Here is a 22,460-nt window from a genome sequence, read left to right on the forward strand (position 1 = left end):
CAATGCAAGTCAATGGGGGCGGATCCGTTTGACGTTGACATAATATGGTGCAATTGCAAACGGATCCGTCCCCCATTGACTTTCAATGTAAAGTCAAGAGTCCCTATTAATATACCATCAGATCGGAGTTTTCTCCAATCCGATGGTATATTTTAACTTGAAGCGTCCCTATCACCATGGGAACGCCTCTATGTTAGAATATACCATCGGATTTGAGTTAGATCGTGAAACTCAGATCCGACAGTATATTCTAACACAGAGGCATTCCCATGGTGATGGGGACGCTTCAAGTTAGAATATACTAAAAGAACTGTGTACATGACTGCCCCCTGACACCCCCCCCCCCCCCTGTTTTTAACTCATTGGTGGCCAGTGCGGCTGGCCCCCCTCCCTCCCCCCGTGTTTTTAAATCATTGGTGGCCAGTGCGGGCGGCCCCCCTACCTCCCTCCCCCCCCCCCCCCGTTTTTAAATCATTGGTGGCCAGTGCGGCCGCCCCCCCCCCCCCCCCCCAATTAAAATGACCGACCCCCCCCATCATTGGTGGCACAGTGTGCGGCCTCTCCCCCATCAATGGCGGCAGGGGAGAGTTCCGATCGGAGTCCCAGTTTAATCGCTGGGACTCCGATCGGTAACCATGGCAACCAGGACGCTACTGCAGTCCTGGTTGCCATGGTTACTTAGCAATATTAGAAGCTTCATACTTACCTGCTGCGCTGTCTGTGTCCGGCCGGGAGCTCCTCCTACTGGTAAGTGACAGGTCTGTGCGGCGCATTGCTTAATGATCTGTCCCTTACCAGTAGGAGGAGCTCCCGGACGGTCACAGACAGCGCAGCAGGCAAGTATGATGCTTCTAATATTGCTAAGTAACCATGGCAACCAGGACTGCAGTAGCGTCCTGGTTGCCATGGTTACCGATCGGAGTCCCAGCGATTAAACTGGGACTCCGATCGGAACTCTCCCCTGCCACCAATGATGGGAGGGGGGGGGGGGGGGGAGGCCGCAAACTGTGCCACCACCGGTCATTTTAATTGGGGGGGGGGGGTGGCCAATGAGTTAAAAACAGGGGGGGGCCGCCCGCACTGGCCACCAATGAGTTAAAAACAGGTGGAGGGAGGGGGAGCCGCCCGCACTGGCCACCAATGAGTTAAAAACAGGGGGGGGTAGTCATGTACACATGTACACAGTTCTTTTAGTATATTCTAACTTGAAGCGTCCCCATCACCATGGGAACGCCTCGGTGTTAGAATATATTGTCGGATCTGAGTTTTCACTAAGTGAAAAATCAGATCTGAAAAAAACAGTTATGCAAACGGATCCGTTCTGAACGGATACAAGCGTTTGCATTATAGGAGCGGATCCGTCTGTACAGACACCAGACGGATCCGCTCCAAACGCAAGTGTGAAAGTAGCCTAAGCCCTCTTAAGGGGAACCTGTCACCGGGATTTGGGGTATAGAGCTGAGGACATGGGTTGCTAGATGGCCGCTAGCACATCCGCAATATCCAGTCCCCATAGCTCTGTGTGCTTTTATGGTGTAAAAAAACCTATTTGATACATATGCAAATCAACCTGAGATGAGTCCTGTACGTGAGAGGAGTCAGGGACAGGGCTCATCTCAGGTTAATTTGCATATGTTTCAAACCGGGTTTTTTCCACAATAAAAAGCACACAGGCTATGGGGACTGGATATTGCGGATGTGCTAGCGCCCATCTAGCAACCCATCTCCTCAGCTCTATACCCAAAATCCAGGTGACAGGTTCCCTTTAAATGTGGATGTGCTGCAATACCAGACACAGCCCGTGAACAACAGTGGTGCTGTTTCTGATATTTTTTGACAATTCCCGACAAACCTCTTTCATTTACCATTTTACATTCATTTACCACTTAATACTGGGCCAAATACTTGTGATTCGAATAGTGAAAAAAAATTGTCATTCTGGAAGTTCAAAGCTTCTCATAGCAACCATATGATCGGGGAAAGATCAGAAAGAGCATAACTTAGTTCAGCAAATGGCATTTATCATGCAGACAAAGTTAATACCAGGCACTTAATAACGTATTGTGATTCTCTATATTGCTTCCTTTGCTGGCTTGATTCATTTTTCCATCGTATTATAACACTTCTTGTTTCCATGGTTATGACCACCCTGCAAATCCAGCAACAGTGGTCGCGCTTACACAATATAGGAAAAAGCACGGGCCTCTCTGGTGGCTCGGACCGTGAGAGTGCACACAGGGTGGCACTGTTTTCTGTAGTCTGCAAGCAAGGCCACTGCTGCTGTATTGTAGGGTGGTCACAACCATGGAAACGAGCAGTGCATAATGCGATGGAAAAATGAATCCAGCCAGCAAAGGAAGCAATATGGATAATATGCATTAGTAAGTTACTTGTATTAACTAGCTCTAAATAATTGCTGAAGTGAGACAGCCCTTTACATTGACAACAAGAATTCGTATGATAAAGGTGCCGCAGATTACCCGATGAACAAGTGAAACACTCTATCATCAGGTAATATGATCATTTCTGTGGTCACCTAAATCCTAATTTACCAGCAGTAGATTGTGACATCTAAAACAGCCTCTGCTGCAATGATTCTGTATGGGGACCAGCGATGGCATTCGCGATCACTCCTCCCCATACATTTGCTACATGTAAATACAGCGGTCTCCTGCACTGAGGGGCAGGCGAGCTTTCTTCCAGACCATTATCTGCTAAATTGTACAGTGTAAAGGGGCCTTTAGTCATGGGCTAGATCAATACCCTGCCCGCAAGATAAAGAAACTCCTACAACGCCAAGAAGAATGTTCAGCAGCAATCCTCACCTGAGAGCCTTGAGGGAAAGGTTGGTAATGGATGTGCATGAAGCCAGGTCCAAATGCTTCAATTTACAGCAAAATTTACTGAGGCTAGACGAGGTTCTGTATGGAAAGACAAATGCGAGAACCTGAGGCTCCACAGACTCCTAACAGTGCAAATGGTTCAGATCAGAGATTTAGGTTCTATTTTGGGAATAGGGAATCCCTTCGATTTCAACGGAAAAAAAAAGTGTATTCATTGTACCACGAACATTGATGGATTTTTGTGACTGGAGGTTCTACGGGACAGAAATATAAAAAATCATCTAACAGGCAGCGACAGACGGGCTCGGACAGGTTTGCAGTCCTTTTTTGCATGCAGGACAGGTCAACCTATCTGAATCTTCTGCTTTGGCGTTTTTTGCTTGGATATTATCTCTTGCCAGGAGGTTGGTGAAACTTTGCAGGGGTTGTCCGAGTAATTTTTTTGTTTTTTCTATGTTTCTAACTTTCCAATTCACTCACTCACTTTATCTGCAGTGGCTGGTTTCTCAGATTTCACTGAGGGTCACATGACCTGTGATGTCAGCTTCTCTCCCTGCTCTGATAAAGTTCATGCACAATCCTGAGAGATCTGCAGAGGAGATGTCACTGTGCTGGCCACGCCCCCTTTCACTGTCAGCTGCTGCTTATATTGCTCTCTCCCAGGATTCTTAACCCCTTCAGCTGCACAGACTCAGGGCTGAAGTGTTTACTGTGTAGCTGAAAACAGTGAGGAGACAAATGCTGGGCACAGGAGCTGAAAGAAGTTCTGCAGAGCATTGCAGGTAGGGGGAAGATCCTGTGTGTATTAGCAGTATCATTGTACAGCTAGGACTTGTAGTCCTACACATACAACATGCTGCTGAGTCTCCCAGCAGGCAGACATGTCACTCATGGCAGCTCTTGTATTCACTCCCTTAGCAGTGCAGGGGGAGGGGCAGAGATTGTTTTTGTTGCAAGTAAACAAAGGGCCAGAAGAGAACCAGGGAAATGAGGAAATATATATTTTGTTTGCCTAAAACTTTCTTAGCTCAGTTAATATATCGCTGACCATCAGATTTACAGTGCTTTATTTTTTCCATAACTCCGACAATCCCTTTAAGCTAAATTTGCCCTGCAAGTCTGCAAGGGGTACAATGGAATACCAAAAATATACAAATCAGAGAGAAGAGGTCCAACCATTAAATTGGAAATGTCCATTTATACACGGCTCTGTGGGCATCCGTGCTGTTGCAACCACCATTTTAAAAGAAGAAACCCCCTCCTCCCCTTAAAGGGATTCTTTCACCTCGTTTTACCCTATAGAGCAGCGGACATGCACGGCTAGATCGCCGCTAGCATGTCCACAATATAACTGTCCTTTAATTGTGTTTAAAAAAATTATTTTATAGGCATGTAAATGAGCCTGGTAAGGAGCCCAAGGGGCTGTACTAACCTTCTTGGAGCCCAGCCACGCCCCCTGTGAAGGAGCCCAGCACCGCCTGCGTCCTCCGAATCCCTTCCATGCTCACAGTTAGATCGCCGTAATCTTGCGATGCGCGAGCTCCTTGGGCTCCTTACCAGGGTCATTTACATATCTCTAAAATAATTTTTTAAACACAATAAAACCACACAGGAGATATGGGACAGGTATATTGCGGACATATATTGCGGACATGCGTGCATGTCCACAGCTCTATAGGCAAAAACAGAATCCCTTTAAATTGCCATTAACCACTAAAGATATCACAATGCCTTGCTATGGAGGAACTGAGTGTATTATGAACTGGATGAAGCTGGAGAGCTAAACATTATGAGGAGTTCAAATTCTGTTTTGGTTACCAGCAAGTACTACACAACCCAATTAACAGTATGGACACGTACCCAGCTTGTATGTTAAAGAGGATATCAAGGATTAGGGGGAAAAAAAAAGCTGCAAACAGCGCCACTCTTGTCCATGGGCTATGTCTGGTACTGCAGCTCAGTCTCAATAACTTGAAAGTATAAGCTGCAATACCAGACACAGCCCATTTTCTAATCCTGGACAACCTTTTTTTTTTAGTCTTTAATCTATTTTTTGGAAAAAACAACAATAAATTCAAGACACCCATTCACACTACGTGTCTCCCTCCAAAAGTACTCAGAATATTGTCAGTTCACAGAGGTACATAAATAAAGTGCAATTAAAAAACAGCAATGTGAAGTTCAATCCAGCGTGTCCATATTTTATCTAACTTCTGGGGACATTTTCTGCTGGGGTACAGGATTTTGTATAATGGAACATATTAATTTATTAACTGAACCCAGTGAGTACGTTTAAGCGGAAGGGTGGATTTCCAGGACAATATCAGTATTTTGTGAGCGCAGAGGAGTACAAAAACGGAAGAAAAGCCTATATGCCCACCCCAACGATTTCTTCCATAGTACCTTACAGACATATCTGAGGAGTGAGGATCCTGGGGAATTGGAAAGGAGTATTAAGGAATAGTAGGACCACTGACCAAAACTGAACGGCCATAGGACAGAACCACATTGTGTGTATCAGGGGTGCACAACCTTTTTTGGTCTGGGGGCCGCATTGTCACATCGCTCTATTTCAAGGGGCCGCAAATAAAAAAAAATGTTGATTGGCGCTCATCTGCCTATTACACAAGCCAGTGCAAAGTGACTGGGGAGGAGTGATCGCTGCCACAGTCGTGCTGCAGATAATCAGACAGCTTTCATCCTGATAGAAATATGCAAATCAGACGACAAATGAGCAATTCCTTGTTTATCGACTGATCAGCTGCACGATTATACCGGCCAGATATGAGATATGAGCGCTCTATATGAACACTTGTTCCCAGTAATTGTCCGAAATATCGTGCTGCAGCATAACCCCTGAAACCGAAGAGTTATACTTACCTGCTCTCCGCCTCTCCGGTTCTTCAAACTGCCTCCGCTGTTTACACCTGGCAGTGCATGGACATGGTCATACACCACTCCAGACAATGACTGGCTTAGGCGGTGATGTGGACACAAGCAGCGTGTCACTGCTGAAGCCAGTCATTGACTGGAGCCGTGCAAGTGACCATGGTCATGCACTGACAGGTGTAAACAGAGCAGGAACCGGAAGATGGAGGCAGCGGGGGCAGTGCAGAGGACCAGAGCGGAGTGGAGCAGGTAATTATGAATTTTCGATTTCAGAGGCCATGCTGCAGGAACTTGTTAAAAATCATTTTTTACCAGAAAAGTGGCGACATTTCCTTCCATCCTGCCTCCTATTTATGAATCAGCCTTTTCCCTCACTGCAGAGGACGGAGCTCACTGGTTACTACCATCTCCTGCCAATCCAGTTATAGGCGTCCTGCAGTAACCAGTAAGCACTTTACCTTGCTAGTGGGGAAGGCGCCTATTGGTTAACGCTTGAATGACCAGGCCCGAAAAGGCCTTACGGACCAGACACTTTTTTGTGATTTAGCGCACGTGGTGGTTCAAATGGTTGTAACTATCTTATTTGTTGGACTACCAAAATAATTTTTGCAACAATTTTTATTTAGGGGAAACTGTACAAAACATTTTTAAAAAAGTATATTTTTTTCAAACTATAGCTCCTTATTCTTTAAATATGCAAACTGACACCAAAATAAATTATTATAATTAGTTCTCTATTTTGTGTAGGCCGTTTTGCTATATAATATGAAACGTTTCACGTGAATGGGGCGGTAATGGAGACGGTTTTGATTGGTGTGGGTGTTTTTTCTTTTATGTATATATATTTTTTTTACTTTATATATTTCTGCTACATAATATGTCCCCCAAGGTCATAAAAAGACTTTAGCACACTGTCACTTTTTTACATTTTGCACTTTTTCATAAAAAGACTGTGGTGGGACACTGAACACTCTTTTATTAAGCACTTTTTCCTTTTTATTTTATTTTTTAATTTATTTAGTTTCCACATTTTTTTGAATAATTTATTTTTTTTACTTTTTCATATATATTTTTACCACATAATTTGTCCCCAAGAGGTCACTGAAAGACCTTTGGGAGACAATAAGTGACTTTTTTTTGTACTATTACCACTGTAACTGGAGCATTCAAAGGAGCCCCAGTTACAGGGAAACCAGCCTGCTGCGGAGGCTTTGTACCAGGGCAGCGCTGCTCTGTTCCCGAGACACCCAGCGATCACATGATCGCTGGGTCCACACTGCAGAGCGCTCATAGAGGAGAAGGCAGAAGCGCTAATAAAGCGCTTCTGTCTTCTCCTCTGCTTCCCCGCTCTCACTAATAGCCGGGGACCCTTTCTGCTCCTGCTACAGGGCAGGAGCAAAACCTGTAATTCATCTGCTGTGCGGCGCTCTGTGCAGAAACACAGCTGATTGCAGGATCATCTGTGTTTCTGCCCAGTAGGGTGGGGGCCGCAAACCACAGCTCTGGGGGCCGCAGGTTGTGCACCCCTGGTGTGTATGTACGTCTGAAACAGCAAAAACATGTGTCGGAGTATGATTTGTTTAGATGTCACAGGGGTGTAGTACAGAGGGAGAAAAATGAGCTCTCTACCTCCCTACATTAATGTTGTGATATCCACTGACCACTTAACATAGACTTCTCAAAGGGCTTGGCTCCACTAGACTGCAATAAAGCAGAAGCTTTAGGCCTCATGCACACGGCTGTCTGTGTCCACATCCGAGCTGCAGTTTTTGCGGCTCGGATGCGGACGCATTCACTTCAATGGGGCCGCAAAAGATGCGGACAGCACTCTGTGTGTGAGTGTGATCCTCCGCTCTGGACTTGCAGGAGCGCACGGCATTGTCATGATTTATAATGCTATGTGTCTCTGCTGGACCTTATTTATACAGAATCATACTGACAGCTTTAGGTGGAAAGAAGGCCATGCAGAGACACATAGCATTATAAATCATGATAATGCCGTGCGCTCCTGCAAGTCCAGAACGGTGAATCACACTCACACGCGGAGCGCGATTCCTGCAATGGACTCGCTCGTACTGAAACAGCCCTAAGGAGCTTCTGGGACAGTGACCAAGCATGAGCAATAGTTTTAAAGGGGAGAGGGTAGGGACCTGCGAGTTGGTACCTGTATAACAGGTTTGTAAGGATTTTAGTACGAGCCTAGGAGAGCACCCGCCAGGGCTGTTGCTACATTACTACAGTCAACGTCCACCCACCTCTGCAATTGCTGTACCCTCTGCACTTTGACAGGATTAGGTGTGATGTCATTTTCACTGCCCTCCCCTGTCAATAAAAGTGCATAGGGAGCAGCAGATGCAGAGAGAGCTGAGCCTCTAGGTGTAATGACAACGCCCCTGTTGCTCCTAGAGGCTCGTTTGCATATAGTAAACATAATTTTTTTTCAGCAACGCGAGCACATGGGGCCAACACAGATGCCTTCTGCTGCCAAGCTCACATGCAACAAGTCAGCCAGTTTCATAGGTACAAATCTGACAGATGCCCTTTAACCCCTTTGCTACCAGTGCCACACATGTGCAGCCCTGGAGCAAAGTGCAAACATGGCGCCCGCTCGTGCGTGCATCATGGCTGTCGGGTCTTAAACAACAGAGACCTGCGTCTAATAACCGCGATCGGCAATAATGCCGCCGGCTTCTGACCGGTATCCTCTGCGGCCAATGAAGATGCCGGTAAATTATTTAAACGGCCTAGCTCTCTGAAGAGACCTAGGGCAGGCATGTCCAAACTGCGGCCCTCCAGCTGTTGCAAAACTACAACTCCCAGCATGCCTGGATAGCTGTAAGCTATTCAGGCATGCTGGGAGTTGTAGTTTTGCAACAGCTGGAGGGCCGCCGTTTGGACATGCCTGCCCTAGGGTATTGAATCTGCAATTCTTATTTTGCCCAGCAGGTGGCAGGCCAACATAAGAAATGAGCAATTCTGCTCAAATGATGGATCTAAAAGACAACTGGACGTTCACTAAGGGTACTTTCACACTAGTGTTTTTCTTCTCCGGCGCCGAGTTCCATCCTAGGGGCTCAAATCCGGAAAAGAACTGATCAGTTTTATCCTAATGCATTCTGAATGGAGAGCAATCAGTTCAGGATCCATCAGGATGTCTTCAGTTCAGTCTTTTTTACTGATCAGGCTTTTCAGAAAACCGTAGCATGCTGTATTTTTACCTCCGGACAAAAATCCGGAAAACTTTGACTGAACGCCGGATCCGGTCTTTTTCCCATTGACTTGCATTAATGCCGGATCCGGCGCCGTGTATTCAGTCAAACCGGATTCGGCTTTTGCATGTTAAACCCGACAAATGTGGAAAAAAAAAGTTAAAGTCCATAAATGACGGATCCGTTTTTTCAATGCATTTTTTCATTGTGATCAAAATCCTGATCAGGATTCAAATGTAATCCGTTTTCACACGTTTTTCCGGATCCGGCGGGCAGTTCCGGTGTCGGAATTGAACGCTGGATTTAAACAACGCTAGTGTGAAAGTAGCCTAACAAAGCACATTCTTACAGCTCTCATACACCACAGAGAGGTACTTACGTGTCAGTGATTTTGGTGCAGCCATTTAGATTTAAAACCTCAATATTCCTACAGTTCTGGGCAAATGTTCTGCAAGGCAAAATAATTTATAAGGGATTGAAAGGACCAGAACTGCATTAGAAATCAAATAAAAAATAAGCTCCTAAACATTTAGCAATATTGCAGATAATAGTGATCCTGTGGACTAATATAAGAAGGAGGTCATCTACCCTGATGATAGAGGAGAGCTCCTCTGATGTCTCCTGAGCAGAGTGCCAGGAAGCCATAAAGAACAGCACTAAAGCGGGCAAGCAGAAAAGAGGGGTGACTGCTGACCAACTCCTAACAGTTACGTTCTGCTGGAGGACGTAAGGATTGCAGATTGGCCGTCACTGTTAACTTGATCACGACTGCTGGCTCTATTCATATTCAGCCAGGGCCAGGTCAGAGGTGGACATGGACATACAGTCATATTAGCAAGCCATGATAGAGGTCTGTTCAGATCTGCCATTTGTTCAGTTTAATGGTCGTATATGATGAGAACTTATCAAGCAGTAATCCTTGTATTGATGGAAGTACTGTATGTACAGAAGGTATTCTATCATATTCTAAGGTTGCAGGAGAACGTGAATTTCCCACCACCATCGTCCTCAAACAGCAGTCTGGATTCTGCTGATCTCTATGAATTTCTACTGCACAGGTAGCTAACAGGAGCTAAATTCAAAGTTTAAATTAGGGAACTGTAAGGTAAAAGGGGTTGACCGGGCTACAGATATTGAGGAAATGTTCTCAGCATAGGTTATCAGTTTCCTGAGGACAGGTCATCAATATCTGTAGCCCCGACAATCCCTTTAAGTAAATTCTTAACAGTATATTACACACATACCTTAGAGCATTATCCCCTACACCAATGCATCCACGTAAACTGAGCTTGCGCAGGAAGCCCCCACATCTCTTCGATATATTCTCTACCACACGACCCTGGAACATATTAGAGGCAGGGATGAAAAGAAAGGGATAACTATAGGCAACCTGACAAAGGAAAAGAACCTGAAAAATGACTAATTACCTCAATGTCCCTTTGGAAGTCAAACAAGTCAATTCGCTGCCAGTTGCTTCCATCCAGCGCAAGGACATTCCAGGCCTGAAAGAGCAATCAACGCATTTCAATATGTTTATCACCAAAACAAGACATCATTTAGATCTATGTACACCCTGCAAGATTCTCAACAAGTAGTCCTCTTCACCAGGGGCACCACTAGAATCCAACTACATCTGGGGCAACATGACAGGAGGCAGTCAGGGTTGATGCCCAGGTCTAGTGATGTGACTGGTCTTCACTTACCCTAGAGACTTGAGCACATCGACATAAGGTTACAACATCTAAGAAAGAGAAGATCCTAAGAAGAAATAATAAAAAAAAGGTGACATTATGAACGGTTCAACCAAGGACGTCCCAAGTTTTGGGTGCTGTCACTTCATTAAAACTTGGCATTTCCATAACAAAAGTCCCTTCTCACCGGAAGCAGAAGCTCCTTGGGAAGCTTCTTATTGATTAGAGCCTCATCATTGTTTGAGAACATCTGGAAAAAAACAACACAGAAAACAAAGTTAAAAAGCAGCATGCCAAGAAAAACAGCACAAAGAAGTGAGGGTTGCTTCAGACAGTTTAGAGGCAGATTTTCCTTCAGTACTTTCAGCGAAAGCCACAAGTGGATTTGAAGGGAGTTGGAAATATAAAGGCAGGACTTGTACATCATCTTCCAGCTGGATCCATTTCTGGCTTCGGCTAATAAACTTGCAGGAAGATCTGCCTCAAAACCTCTGTGTGAACCTACCCCAAGGGTGCCTTCACACCCGGCAGATTTTGTTGCAGAAAATTTCTGAGACTGAATGAGCTTCCATGTGCTTGCCGCCAAAACAACCCCATTTACATCAATGGAACTGATTTCTGGTGGCAGGAAAGTTCTACAACAAAATCAGCCAAGTCTGAAGGCACCTCAACATAGAAAAATCTCGTCCTTGCAGTTTTTAATATAACCAGTACAATGTGTAAGGCTAGTTTCATACCAGCAGCTAGGAAATCCGGCAGGCTGTTCCAGCAGAGAACAGCTTGTCAATGTTCTCCAGATCTGGCACTGACAGATACTACAGTCTTCCGGCTGGACCCCATTGACTATAATGGGGTCCGGAAATGATCTACCCAGCGAATATGCCAAGAGTCGTCCAGACAAAAATTGCTGCGTGCAGTAACTTTTGTCCAGCATTGTCTCCCAGACCTGCCGGCCAAAACACCCGAGGCCTAAGCCATGTCCTCATCAGTCAAAGATGCGTTAGGGAATTTATTTACACTACTGCCACCTTGAAGCTGTATTTCTGTAGGCGGGTCAGCTTGCGTTTTCTGACCATAATGCAGCTCAGATTCTGTTACACACCAACATGTAAAACAGGAACAAGAGGATTTCATTCACCCTGCACTCAGTGTTAAACCCAGACCTGTAAGGGCAGCCTCCCGACTCTCCCCTGACAGCATATGTTGTGGGAAGAGTCAGGCATGTTAGATTAATTTTTAACATACCTTTTGCCCTCAGGGAGGGAGGCTGTCCGCAACCGGTGTCTGGCAGTGGCTTTCTCCCCTCTCCCATTTACCACTCATGCATGAGGGGGAAATCGAGAGAGATTGTTTTCGACCAAACGAATGTTCAGCCAACAGTTCTCTCATGTCTATACCCGGCTTTAGACTCAAAAGGGAGAGGATTTATCAAAACTGGTGTAAAGGAAAACTGCCTTAGTTGCCCATAGCAACCAATCCGATTCCACCTTTCATTTTTCTGAGCTCCTTTGGAAAATGAAAGATGGAATCTGATTGGCTGCTATGGGCAACTAAGCCAGTTCTACTTTACACCAGTTTTGATAAATCTCCCCAAAAGGTGGAGAAGAAAGATTATCTCCCTAATGAGTGAATGCTGCTCATCCTAGGGCAGGAGTGCACATTTGTTCCTGGTTTGAGCGCCACACTGTCTCACTAAATGAATGCCTAGGGCCGCATCAAAATTTAAAAGGGGTATTCCCATGTAGGACATTTATGGCATCTCAAAGGTGTAGGCTGCAATTGTCTGATAGGTCCTGGTTCCACTGCCTGAAGTCCCACTAAGGGCTCATGCACACCACCGTATGTATTTTGCAGTCCGCAAAAAAGGGATCTGCAAAGATTATGGATGACATCCGTGTGCATTCTGTATTTTGCGGAACGGAACAGCTAGCCCTTTATAGAACAGTACTATCCTTGTCAGGATAGTACATGTTCTATTTTTTTGGAGGAACGGAAATATGGACATACGGAAACGGAATGCACACGGAGTACCATCCGTTTTTTTGCGAACCCATTGAAGTGAATGGTTCCATATACGATCCGCAAAAAAAAAAAAAAAGGAGTGGACACGGAAAGAAAATACGTTTGTGTGCATGAGCCATTATCAGGAGAATGTCGGTCCTCTTCACCCACGTTCACACTCCAGAAAAGAAGGGACCATGCATGCTTCTCTCTCCATTGGCGTTTCAGAGGCCACAAGAGTGCATGAGTACTTACCTCTCCCTGCAGTACTTCTATCCGACATGAAAAATACACGAGCAGCCACTGGGCACAGTCAACAAGTCTATGACCTGGTGGTTGGAGGCTGTCCATAATGGCATTGTGGACCTCATGTGGACCCCTGCGGAAAGCAGTATGCAGAGCGTGCCGATCCTGCACTTTACTCCTGCTGCATTACAACTGAACATTAGTAATCTAGATTTACAGCCTTTATGGTACTGGCACCCCATCATGTAACTAAGGGGCTGTTGGGCCCCCTCGGAAACAGGGACACACTTTTTTTTTTTTTTACACTACAGCATTACCCTGCATGTACCTGCTGTCCGGTGACGGCAAAACTAAACAGTTTTCAGGAGAAATGATTATCCCAGGGACTCCTACATAATATAGAAAATCCAGGGCTGGACAGAAGCCCGTCAGCATGGCGACTTCAAAATCCCCTGTCCTCTGGCCAGCCATGTGCTACCTACGCCTGCTACATGGAGCTGGGCTATCCTAGACTTCCCCCCGAACTTCTGTGACCAAGAAAGGGGTGGTCATAGCTTCACCCAACTGGGCAGAGACAAACGACCTGAACAATGATGGCTGCAGGAATCAGTTTTTGTCCTGGTTGCCTGCCACCCAACATGTTATATTCATATTTATAGCTGGGGCTACGGTACAAGCGCTGCTGGGCTACTGGAAGCCTAGAGTGGTACCTCCTCACTGACTCAGCGACAGGAAGAGACAGGTTTAAGAAGGATTCCTTACATATCACACACACCACCGGAAATAGGCGTACTGAGGTCTAATAGTGGCTTTTAGTTAGGTATTATAGTATAATTACAGGGCATGGACACAATTCATTGATGTACGGAAAATTTCTCAGATTTATCAGGAGTGCATGGCGGCTGGTTAGTTCAGCAGGAATTTGGGCTTGGAATAATGACGGAGTTGGTGGTGGTAGAATGGGTAACGCTGCTAGTCAGTCTGCCACGTGCCAGACTTAAAGGGGTTGTCTCACTTCAGCAAATGGCATTCCTCATGTAGACAAGGTTAATACAAGGCACTTACTAATGTATTGCGACTGTCCATATCGCCTCCTCTGCTGGCTTGATCCACGTTTCCCTCACGTTATACACTGCTTAATTCCAGGGGTTACGACCACCAATGCAGCGCAGATAGGAGCTTGCCGGGACGGGATCTGCTGCACATGCGTGCCTATACGCACATCAACAGGTCAGCGCTTTTTCCCCTATAGTGTGCAAGCACGACTACTGCTGCTGGATTGTAGGGTGGTCGTAACCCAAACGAGCAGTGTATAATGTGATGGGAAAATGAATGAAGCCAGCAAAGGAGACAATATGGACAATCACAATACATTAGTAAGCGCCTAGTATTATGTCATAACCTAGAACTACGGCGTCACTTTGCAAGATGGAAATACCCCTTTAAATCAAACACTCCTAAGATTTTTAATATTATGGCCATTTTAAGATGTGGTATATAATGAAAAAATAAAATAAAATCATAATCACCCGTTGCCTGCCACATCATGGGAGGGCAGCCCCGCCTTGGGATGCCCTCCCTGATGAGCCAGAGGGATCCCAACGCTACCCCAACCTGTCTGTAAACGTATGATAAGATCAGCTACTCATACTGCCATAGCCTAACCTGACTCCCCTCCCCCCAGCATTCTCAGTTGATTGCTGGGGTTCTTAGAAGCCAGGACTTGCAGCAATCAGCTGACCACTGTGGACGGGCTTCACTATTAGTCCATGTTCACACAGCGGATATTCCATGTGGATTCTGGCAAACCAAAGTCTACACCAACATGTTCTCACCTTCCTTGTTTTTTAATAGGGAAATCGGTGCTGTAGTTCAGATTGAGCCTGTCTTGATGCAGATTCCACATGGAAATTCCTATTGAAATCAATGGAAGGCCTAAAAACCACACCAAAAACAGCATGGAAAACATGTAGAATTTGATGCAGATTTAGTCAGTGTACTAATACAAGTGTGTGAAAATAGGGCACATTTACTAGGACCAGCTTTAAACACCGGTCTTAGTTTCCCGCTTGCGCTGCCGTTAAACGTATGCCTCGTCGTAAATTAGGGGCATTTGTGGCAGTCCTTGTGCCTGGCATTTGCCAGGGTTGGAGTCCAGATCCCCGACCAACTGGTAGACACAATGTAAAACTGGCCACGTGACTGAATATTGTCGCACTGCTGGTTAAGAAAAGGGGACTTGCGACTATTTTACGACTGTAATAATCGCAAGCTCCATAGCCTTTTAACTCACAGCAGATTTTGTATGAATGGGTTTCTTCTGGCAGCAAGGGCAGGGATTTCTGCAATCCTCATTCAGATGAGTGGCGTAGACGCAGCTATTTCTGTGACTATACCATAAGGGAACGTTCACACAAGTGCAGATTTAAAAACAGAAAATCCATGCTTTTTTTTTTTGTGTGCGAATTTCTGTGTGTTTCGGCACCAAATCTGCACGAAAAGCGGTGGAGATTTGATGTGGAAGACATGCTATTCATTTAATAAACCGAACAGCAGGTCAATTTCCGCACTGAAAACGATGCAAAGTGTACATGAGATTGGTGCAATCTCATTCAATTTGTTGGTACTGTATTACGCCGCGGTTTTTCTGCACAAGAATGAAACGCGGAATCCGCAATGTGAAACGGTAGCCGAAGCGTATGTTCCCATGGCGGATTTTAGCAATGACAAAATCCATGGTGGTTGTTCACTTTGGATTCTGCGGAATGGTAATCTAACCAGTGAGCAGGCACCCACTGCCCACCCTTCCTGGCGCGGTTGTGGTTTTAAACTTCTGGCTCTCCCATGAAAAAGGCCACCAGAATTTTGCCAAACTCTGCGACATTTTGCCATGCTTTTTGTATGACCCCCCCCCCCCCCACCTTCCCCACGAGAGTCATTCGTAATTTTTTTGTTTTTGTTCTAAGGGAATTGCTATTTATGCACAGTTCTCCATTCTCCCAGGGACAATGCTGACAACATACACGGTTGGCGACATGTATTTGGCATAAACAAAATGTACGATGTCCCCACCTGACAGGTGCAGGGACTTTTGCATACCTGTTCCGTGTTTTATCTCCATGTCAACTGTCAGTATGCAAATAACAGGCACAATAACCCAACATCCATCTTCTGTACATTCCCTGTGCAGCAGAGCACCGCCATTTCAACAACCCCCACCCCGGCTGACGTTTATGAAGGTTATCTTCCTAGAACCTCTATGAGCCAATATCAGCAGATCTGCCTTTTTTCAGATGTTACTTTAGGGTAAGTGGCCCTTTAAAAAGAAAAAAGAAAAAAGAAAAAGGGGAACAGTAGCTGAACATTTGGAGCTTAATCAGCAGTGGGTTTTTCTGGCTCCTCCTACTCAAGGGTGATGAGGGCACTGGGTTTGTACAAGCTTTTATGTTCCAGCTGGTATAAAAGTCCTCTGATCCTCACATAATACCCACCGGCAGCCTCTGTTATCCATCTGCACTGAATGGAGATGACACAACGCTCTGCTAGCTCTGCTATACGGTGCCCAGTCCCAGACGCCACACTGCTAGCTGGATGCGGGTGGTAGGTGTAATCATATAGCCGAGTCCATGAGCCAGCAGCATCACTGGCATGAACAGTGGACCCCCCCACAAAGCAGCCACTCTATCCTTTCCACTCATTCTGATGAGCACCACAAGACCCAGAAAGCCCTGCAAAGCTGTACAGGGTACAGGAATCAGAGGGGAAGCCAAAGATCTCACCCCTTCGCTCTGCTGCTGGCATCAGATGAAACTAAGGCTAGTTTCACACAAGCGTTCAGACATCACGCGAACGCACGTTAGCGATTATCGGCCGAAATATCGCTCAGTGTAAGGCTATATGCACACAAACGTATTGTGTTCCCATCTCCATGCCGTCTGTTTTTTGTGGATTGGATGAGGACCCATTCATTTCAATGAGTCCGCAAAAAAAGGGAACGTATGTCCGTTCCGTAGCCCCTCAAAAAATATAGAGCATGTCCTATTCTTGTCCATTTTGAGACAATGGATTCGCAAAAAAAACAGATGCAATGCGAATGCCAAAAGGACGTCATCCGTATTTTTTTTGCGGATCGCAAGACACATACGGTTGTGTAGATGTAGCCTAATACAGACCTTACACCTCTACTGTACCTGCACCTGGTTTTGGCTCACAATCAATCACTGATCAAACAGGTGGGGTGTGAACTAGGCCTAAGTAGACAGCCTGCAGATAGATGGCCACCAGTAAAAAGCAGGTAGGTAATCTACCTACCTAGTGAAACCACATGCTACCCCTATAGCAGAGCATGAGCTCCGAACCATAGGCACTGCTTGTCCTCCTCCCATGAGGCACCAGGCACAGTATGCATCCAAAGAACTTCAGGGGCCCCACATTCAGGATTTCTGAGATACCGATCCTGGATACGACTGTGAGGTCAGACTATCAATATGGTAGTACTGTGGTTTTTACTGGGATTTTTTTTTTTTAAATACCTTAGTAACGAGGAAACCATTTATGTTTCTGGATACTGACAGATTACTGCTCCTATACTGGGGCCACATGGGGACCTTTTGATGCAGACAAGTCAGATCCCTATGACAAACAAGTCTGCAACCACCATGTGGCTCCTGTGCAAGGGCAGTATATGGGCTCCTTAGTTTCCAACTCCTAATTTGACCAAACATATGCAGTGTCCACCTCCAAGCTTACCTGATGGAAATACTCATATCACAGAGACTTACCTGATGGAAATACTCATATCACAGAGACTTACCTGACTAAAAAGCAGTGGTGAAGTCACAACAGCATACATGATTGAAATTCTTGATGTCACAGCACGGCAACCCGTCTGACACCCACTAGTGATGTCACAGCACGGCAACCCGTCTGACACCCACTAGTGATGTCACAGCACGGCAACCCGTCTGACACCCACTAGTGATGTCACAGCACGGCAACCCGTCTGACACCCACTAGTGATGTCACAGCACGGCAACCCGTCTGACACCCACTAGTGATGTCACAGCACGGCAACCCGTCTGACACCCACTAGTGATGTCACAGCACGGCAACCCGTCTGACACCCACTAGTGATGTCACAGCACGGCAACCCGTCTGACACCCACTAGTGATGTCACAGCACGGCAACCCGTCTGACACCCGGAACAGAACAGACAGGGATAAAAATCTGTTCATGTGCATGAGCCCTTACTCATGTGAATTTTGCTGCAGATTGCTCCACAGCTTATGAGGTCCTGTGTGGACATACCCTAATACTTTTTCGCACGCGAGTGCTTGTTATTCGCATCCAACCTTGGCAATCCTACACGAGGAAGTGCTAGTCCTAATAATTTGCTACAATATATCTGTGCAGGTAAAATGTATCAGCCTGGAGTCCAGTCTGTTTAAAGGGGTTGTCCTGTACTTTTCTAAGTGATGGGCCATCACCATTAGACGACTGGTGGGGGATGTGGGGTCAGACCCCTGCCCTTCTGTCCTGCAGTAGACCCACCACCTACACAGTGGGAGACAGAGCTGGGTACTGTAGCGCTGCCCCCAGGAAAATAAATAGGAACAGTACAGCAGTAACCGCACTGTCCGCTACACTATGTAGTTCCGGAGCTACTGCGCACCAGCTGATCGGCGGGGGTACGGGGTGTCGGACCCCTTTTGATCAGATAATGATCACCTATTCTGGAGTATAGGCCATCACTTGTAAACCCTGGACAGTCCCTTTAAGCATACATATAACTGCCTGGACTGAATACCACTGTACAGTCTGTGCTTAAATCTTATCAAAACCTGCTAGGTTTCCACCGGCCATGTCCATTCACAGACTAATAAATGCTCCGCACCATGTTCATTATTACCTTGGACACTGCATTGAAATGCGCAGATTATGTTCCACTGAACTTTAAAGGGGTTAAACCGCATGCGGATCCACAGGCGAATCCGACGGAGAAGTCTAGTGTCAGCTGCAGATTTCTGCCACTTACTATTCACCCCGGGCAAATCTGTACGGTGTGAACACATTACTAAGCCTTGGCAAGTGGTGGAAGTTTTTTTTTTTTTTTTGTTACATACAACTAGACAAGCCCTTTAAACTTGTCTGCAATTAACAATAACAATGCTGGTGACACTTCCCCAGAGGACTTTTCACAGATCTGATACATTTTTCAGACAATACAACGGGTTCAAATAGGACGATCTAGCGATCACCACGTCTGTGACCAGCTCTGATCCAGCAATCACCGGTCCTACTGTGACATCACCACGTCTGTGACCAGCGATCACCGGTCCTACTGTGACATCACCACGTCTGTGACCAGCGATCACAGGTCCTACTGTGACATCACCACGTCTGTGACCAGCTCTGATCCAGCGACCACGGGTCCTACTGTGACATCACCACATCTGTGACCAGCGATCACAGGTCATACTGTTGTGACATCACCACGTCTGTGACCAGCGATCACAGGTCATACTGTTGTGACATCACCACGTCTGTGACCAGCGATCACAGGTCATACTGTTGTGACATCACCACATCTGTGACCGGCTCTGATCCAGCGATCACAAGTCATACTGTTGTGACATCACCACGTCTGTGACCGGCTCTGATCCAGCGATCACAGGTCATACTGTTGTGACATCACCACGTCTGTGACCGGCTCTGATCCAGCGATCACAGGTCATACTGTTGTGACATCACCACGTCTGTGACCGGCTCTGATCCAGCGATCACAGGTCATACTGTTGTGACATCACCACGTCTGTGACCGGCTCTGATCCAGCGATCACAGGTCATACTGTGACATCACCGGTCATACTGTGACATCACCACTACTGTGACCAGCTCTGAATCCTGACAATATAACAATCCCATCCCCCCCAACCTCAGAAGTTACTGTCACCTCCTGCCCCCTCCATACACCCCCAGTCACCCGACCCCCCCATGGAACAGCTATCTCTGAACTACACCCGGATCCCCCTCAGTAATAAGTACCCAGTTCACATGTCGCACCTCAAACCGGCTCTTGGTCACCCCGTTCATCTCTCTCCGCATGGAGGCGGCTGCGGGCGCTCTTGGGGTGCTGAGCCCCTTTGTGTCCTGGATCCGCCGAGTACTGACAGGGGTGTCGCCTGTCCCAGCAGCAGTGACCAGGTGCCCGGAGCTCGGGGAAAGGCAGCAGTCCGGCTGTGGCTGGAGCTCCACTCCCCGGGGTGTGTCGTGTGCTGTCACCGGGGGGGCCCGGGATCCTCTCCAGTCTCTGAGGCCTTTAACTTTAGCCCAAAACAATAACACCCGCACCTGCCAGCATCGGCGCCTGTGATTGGCCGACGGACGTAGAAGAGGGCGTGGTCAGAAGCTGACAGCTGATCGTAGCCCCAGGGACTAGTGGGAACACCGGCACCGGGGACTGGAGCAGAGACCGGAAATGCCCGCCTACTCTCAGCTGACTGTCTTGCAATCCACAAGGAGATCGGGCCCCCAGGGGCCCTGAGACCTCTCCCCCTTCTCTGCAAGAGCTTTAACCAATAAGAAGGAGCCCCAGGGCATTTAAACGTGACATCATTATCGCGGGAATCCTAGTGCCGGGATGGCCAAAGATTTAAAGGGACAGTACCCCTAAGACTGCAGTCTATTGTTCTCTGGAAGCAGCCATTGCAGGGTGTGGGCGAGGCTGGCTGTAGTGTTCTCATATAGAATCGGTGTCAGAGAGTCTGGAGCAGCGTCCCTGCCCCAGTCCTCTGCACCCAGGACTCTAGGCCGAGTCTTTAATGGGTTAATCCGCTTTGGCCGCTGCGTTTTTATACTTTAAACCCGTGAGTAAGAAGATTTAGTGAGGGATTTCAGAGGGAGAATATATCAGTCACCTGAAGGATGAAATCCTTTTAGGGGAGAGGATGGTGTCCAGCGGCAGGTCGTGACCCAGACAAAACCCTGTGCGGTCACTAGGACCACGGGAAAGCGTTAGCGGGCGACCTACATGTGATGCCAGGGAGGACTGGGAACTTAACGTGGGCCTGGAAAAAATAAAGGGTCAACAAAAGTAGGAGAGGCCAATAATACCTTATTGCAACACAAAATACCGCCACAGTGCGGCACAATATACTGCCCCGGCAGAACCAAATATCACAGTGCGGCACAAAATACTGCCCCAGCAGAACCAAATACCACAGTGCGGCACAATATACTGCCCCAGCAGAACCAAATACCACAGTGCGGCACAATATACTGCCCCAGCAGAACCAAATACCACAGTGCGGCACAATATACTGCCCCAGCAGAACCAAATACCACAGTGCGGCACAAAATACTGCCCCAGCAGCACCAAATACCACAGTGCGGCACAATATACTGCCCCAGCAGAACCAAATACCACAGTGCGGCACAAAATACTGCCCCAGCAGCACCAAATACCACAGTGCGGCATAATATACTGCCCCAGCAGAACCAAATATTACAGTGCAGCACAAAATACTGCCCCAGCAGAACCAAATACCACAGTGCAGCACAATATACTGCCCCAGCAGAACCAAATACCACAGTGCGGCACAAAATACTGCCCCAGCAGAACCAAATACCAAATGGCACCACAATATACTGCCCCAGCAGAACCAAATACCAAATGGCACCACAAAATACTGCCCCAGCAGAACCAAATACCAAATGGCACCACAATATACTGCCCCAGCAGAACCAAATACCAAATGGCACCACAATATACTGCCCCAGCAGAACCAAATACCAAATGGCACCACAATATACTGCCCCAGCAGAACCAAATACCACAGTGCGGCATAATATACTGCCCCAGAAGAACCAAATACCATAGTGCGGCACAATATACTGCCCCAGCAGAACCAAATACCACAGTGCGGCATAATATACTGCCCCAGCAGAACCAAATACCACAGTGCAGCACAGTATACTGCCCCAGAAGAACCAAATACCACAGTGCGGAACAATATACTGCCCCAGCAGAACCAAATACCACAGTGCAGCACAACATACCGCCCCAGCAGAACCAAATACCATAGTGCAGCACAAAATAGAACCAAACACTACAGTGCAGCACATTATAGTACCCCAGAAACCTCCCTTCTGTGGTGGCTAGTGCAAGGCTGCAAGCTCGCGTCGGGGACAAGCCTCCCTAGCATCGCAGGTGAGGCTAGAGAAGCTTATCACCGTCGCGGCCTGCTGTTAGCTGCCACAACCCCTAAACCCCCACCGTCACCGGATGCAGCTGCGCCCATGCGGGCATCAGGAGCGACGCGGGTGTCAAGGAGCGGGGTAAGTATAACCTGTATGTGGGGCCCGGGCTTTATAGTGGTTGAATAACCCCTTTAACTAATTCTGGGAGCGTCTGATTATTTACTTGGCAGGTGGCCCCCTGGCCACCAGCCCACTGGGAAGTTTCCCTATAGGGTCATCAGGATAGGTTCATCAGTATCTGATTGGTAGGGGTCCGACACCCAGGACCCCCACCGATGCGCTGTTTGAGAAGGCACCGATGCTTTTGTGAGCACCGTGGTCT

General features: G+C 47.0%; 1 protein-coding gene across 4 annotated transcripts in view; it reads right to left on the minus strand.

Moving 5' to 3' along the window:
* Positions 1-20,350, minus strand: part of FBXL20 (F-box and leucine rich repeat protein 20) — a 41,608-nt gene extending 21,258 nt beyond the window's left edge. For 2 of the 4 annotated variants that reach the window (XM_044299921.1, XM_044299920.1), the window contains exons 1-7: positions 19,925-20,350; positions 10,822-10,882; positions 10,645-10,700; positions 10,369-10,443; positions 10,186-10,280; positions 9,321-9,389; positions 2,826-2,921 (exon numbers count right to left, since the gene is read on the minus strand). In XM_044299921.1, coding sequence (XP_044155856.1) covers positions 2,826-2,921; positions 9,321-9,389; positions 10,186-10,280; positions 10,369-10,443; positions 10,645-10,700; positions 10,822-10,882; positions 19,925-19,984 — 512 coding nt within the window. In that variant the 5' untranslated portion in view covers positions 19,985-20,350. The remainder of the gene's footprint in view (positions 1-2,825; positions 2,922-9,320; positions 9,390-10,185; positions 10,281-10,368; positions 10,444-10,644; positions 10,701-10,821; positions 10,883-19,924) is intronic. The other 2 variants (XM_044299923.1, XM_044299922.1) reach the window with 1 other exon arrangement.
* Positions 20,351-22,460: the final 2,110 nt, after the last annotated feature.

This window comes from Bufo gargarizans, chromosome 6 (genome assembly GCF_014858855.1).
Source record: "Bufo gargarizans isolate SCDJY-AF-19 chromosome 6, ASM1485885v1, whole genome shotgun sequence".
Taxonomy (NCBI): Eukaryota; Metazoa; Chordata; class Amphibia; order Anura; family Bufonidae; genus Bufo; species Bufo gargarizans.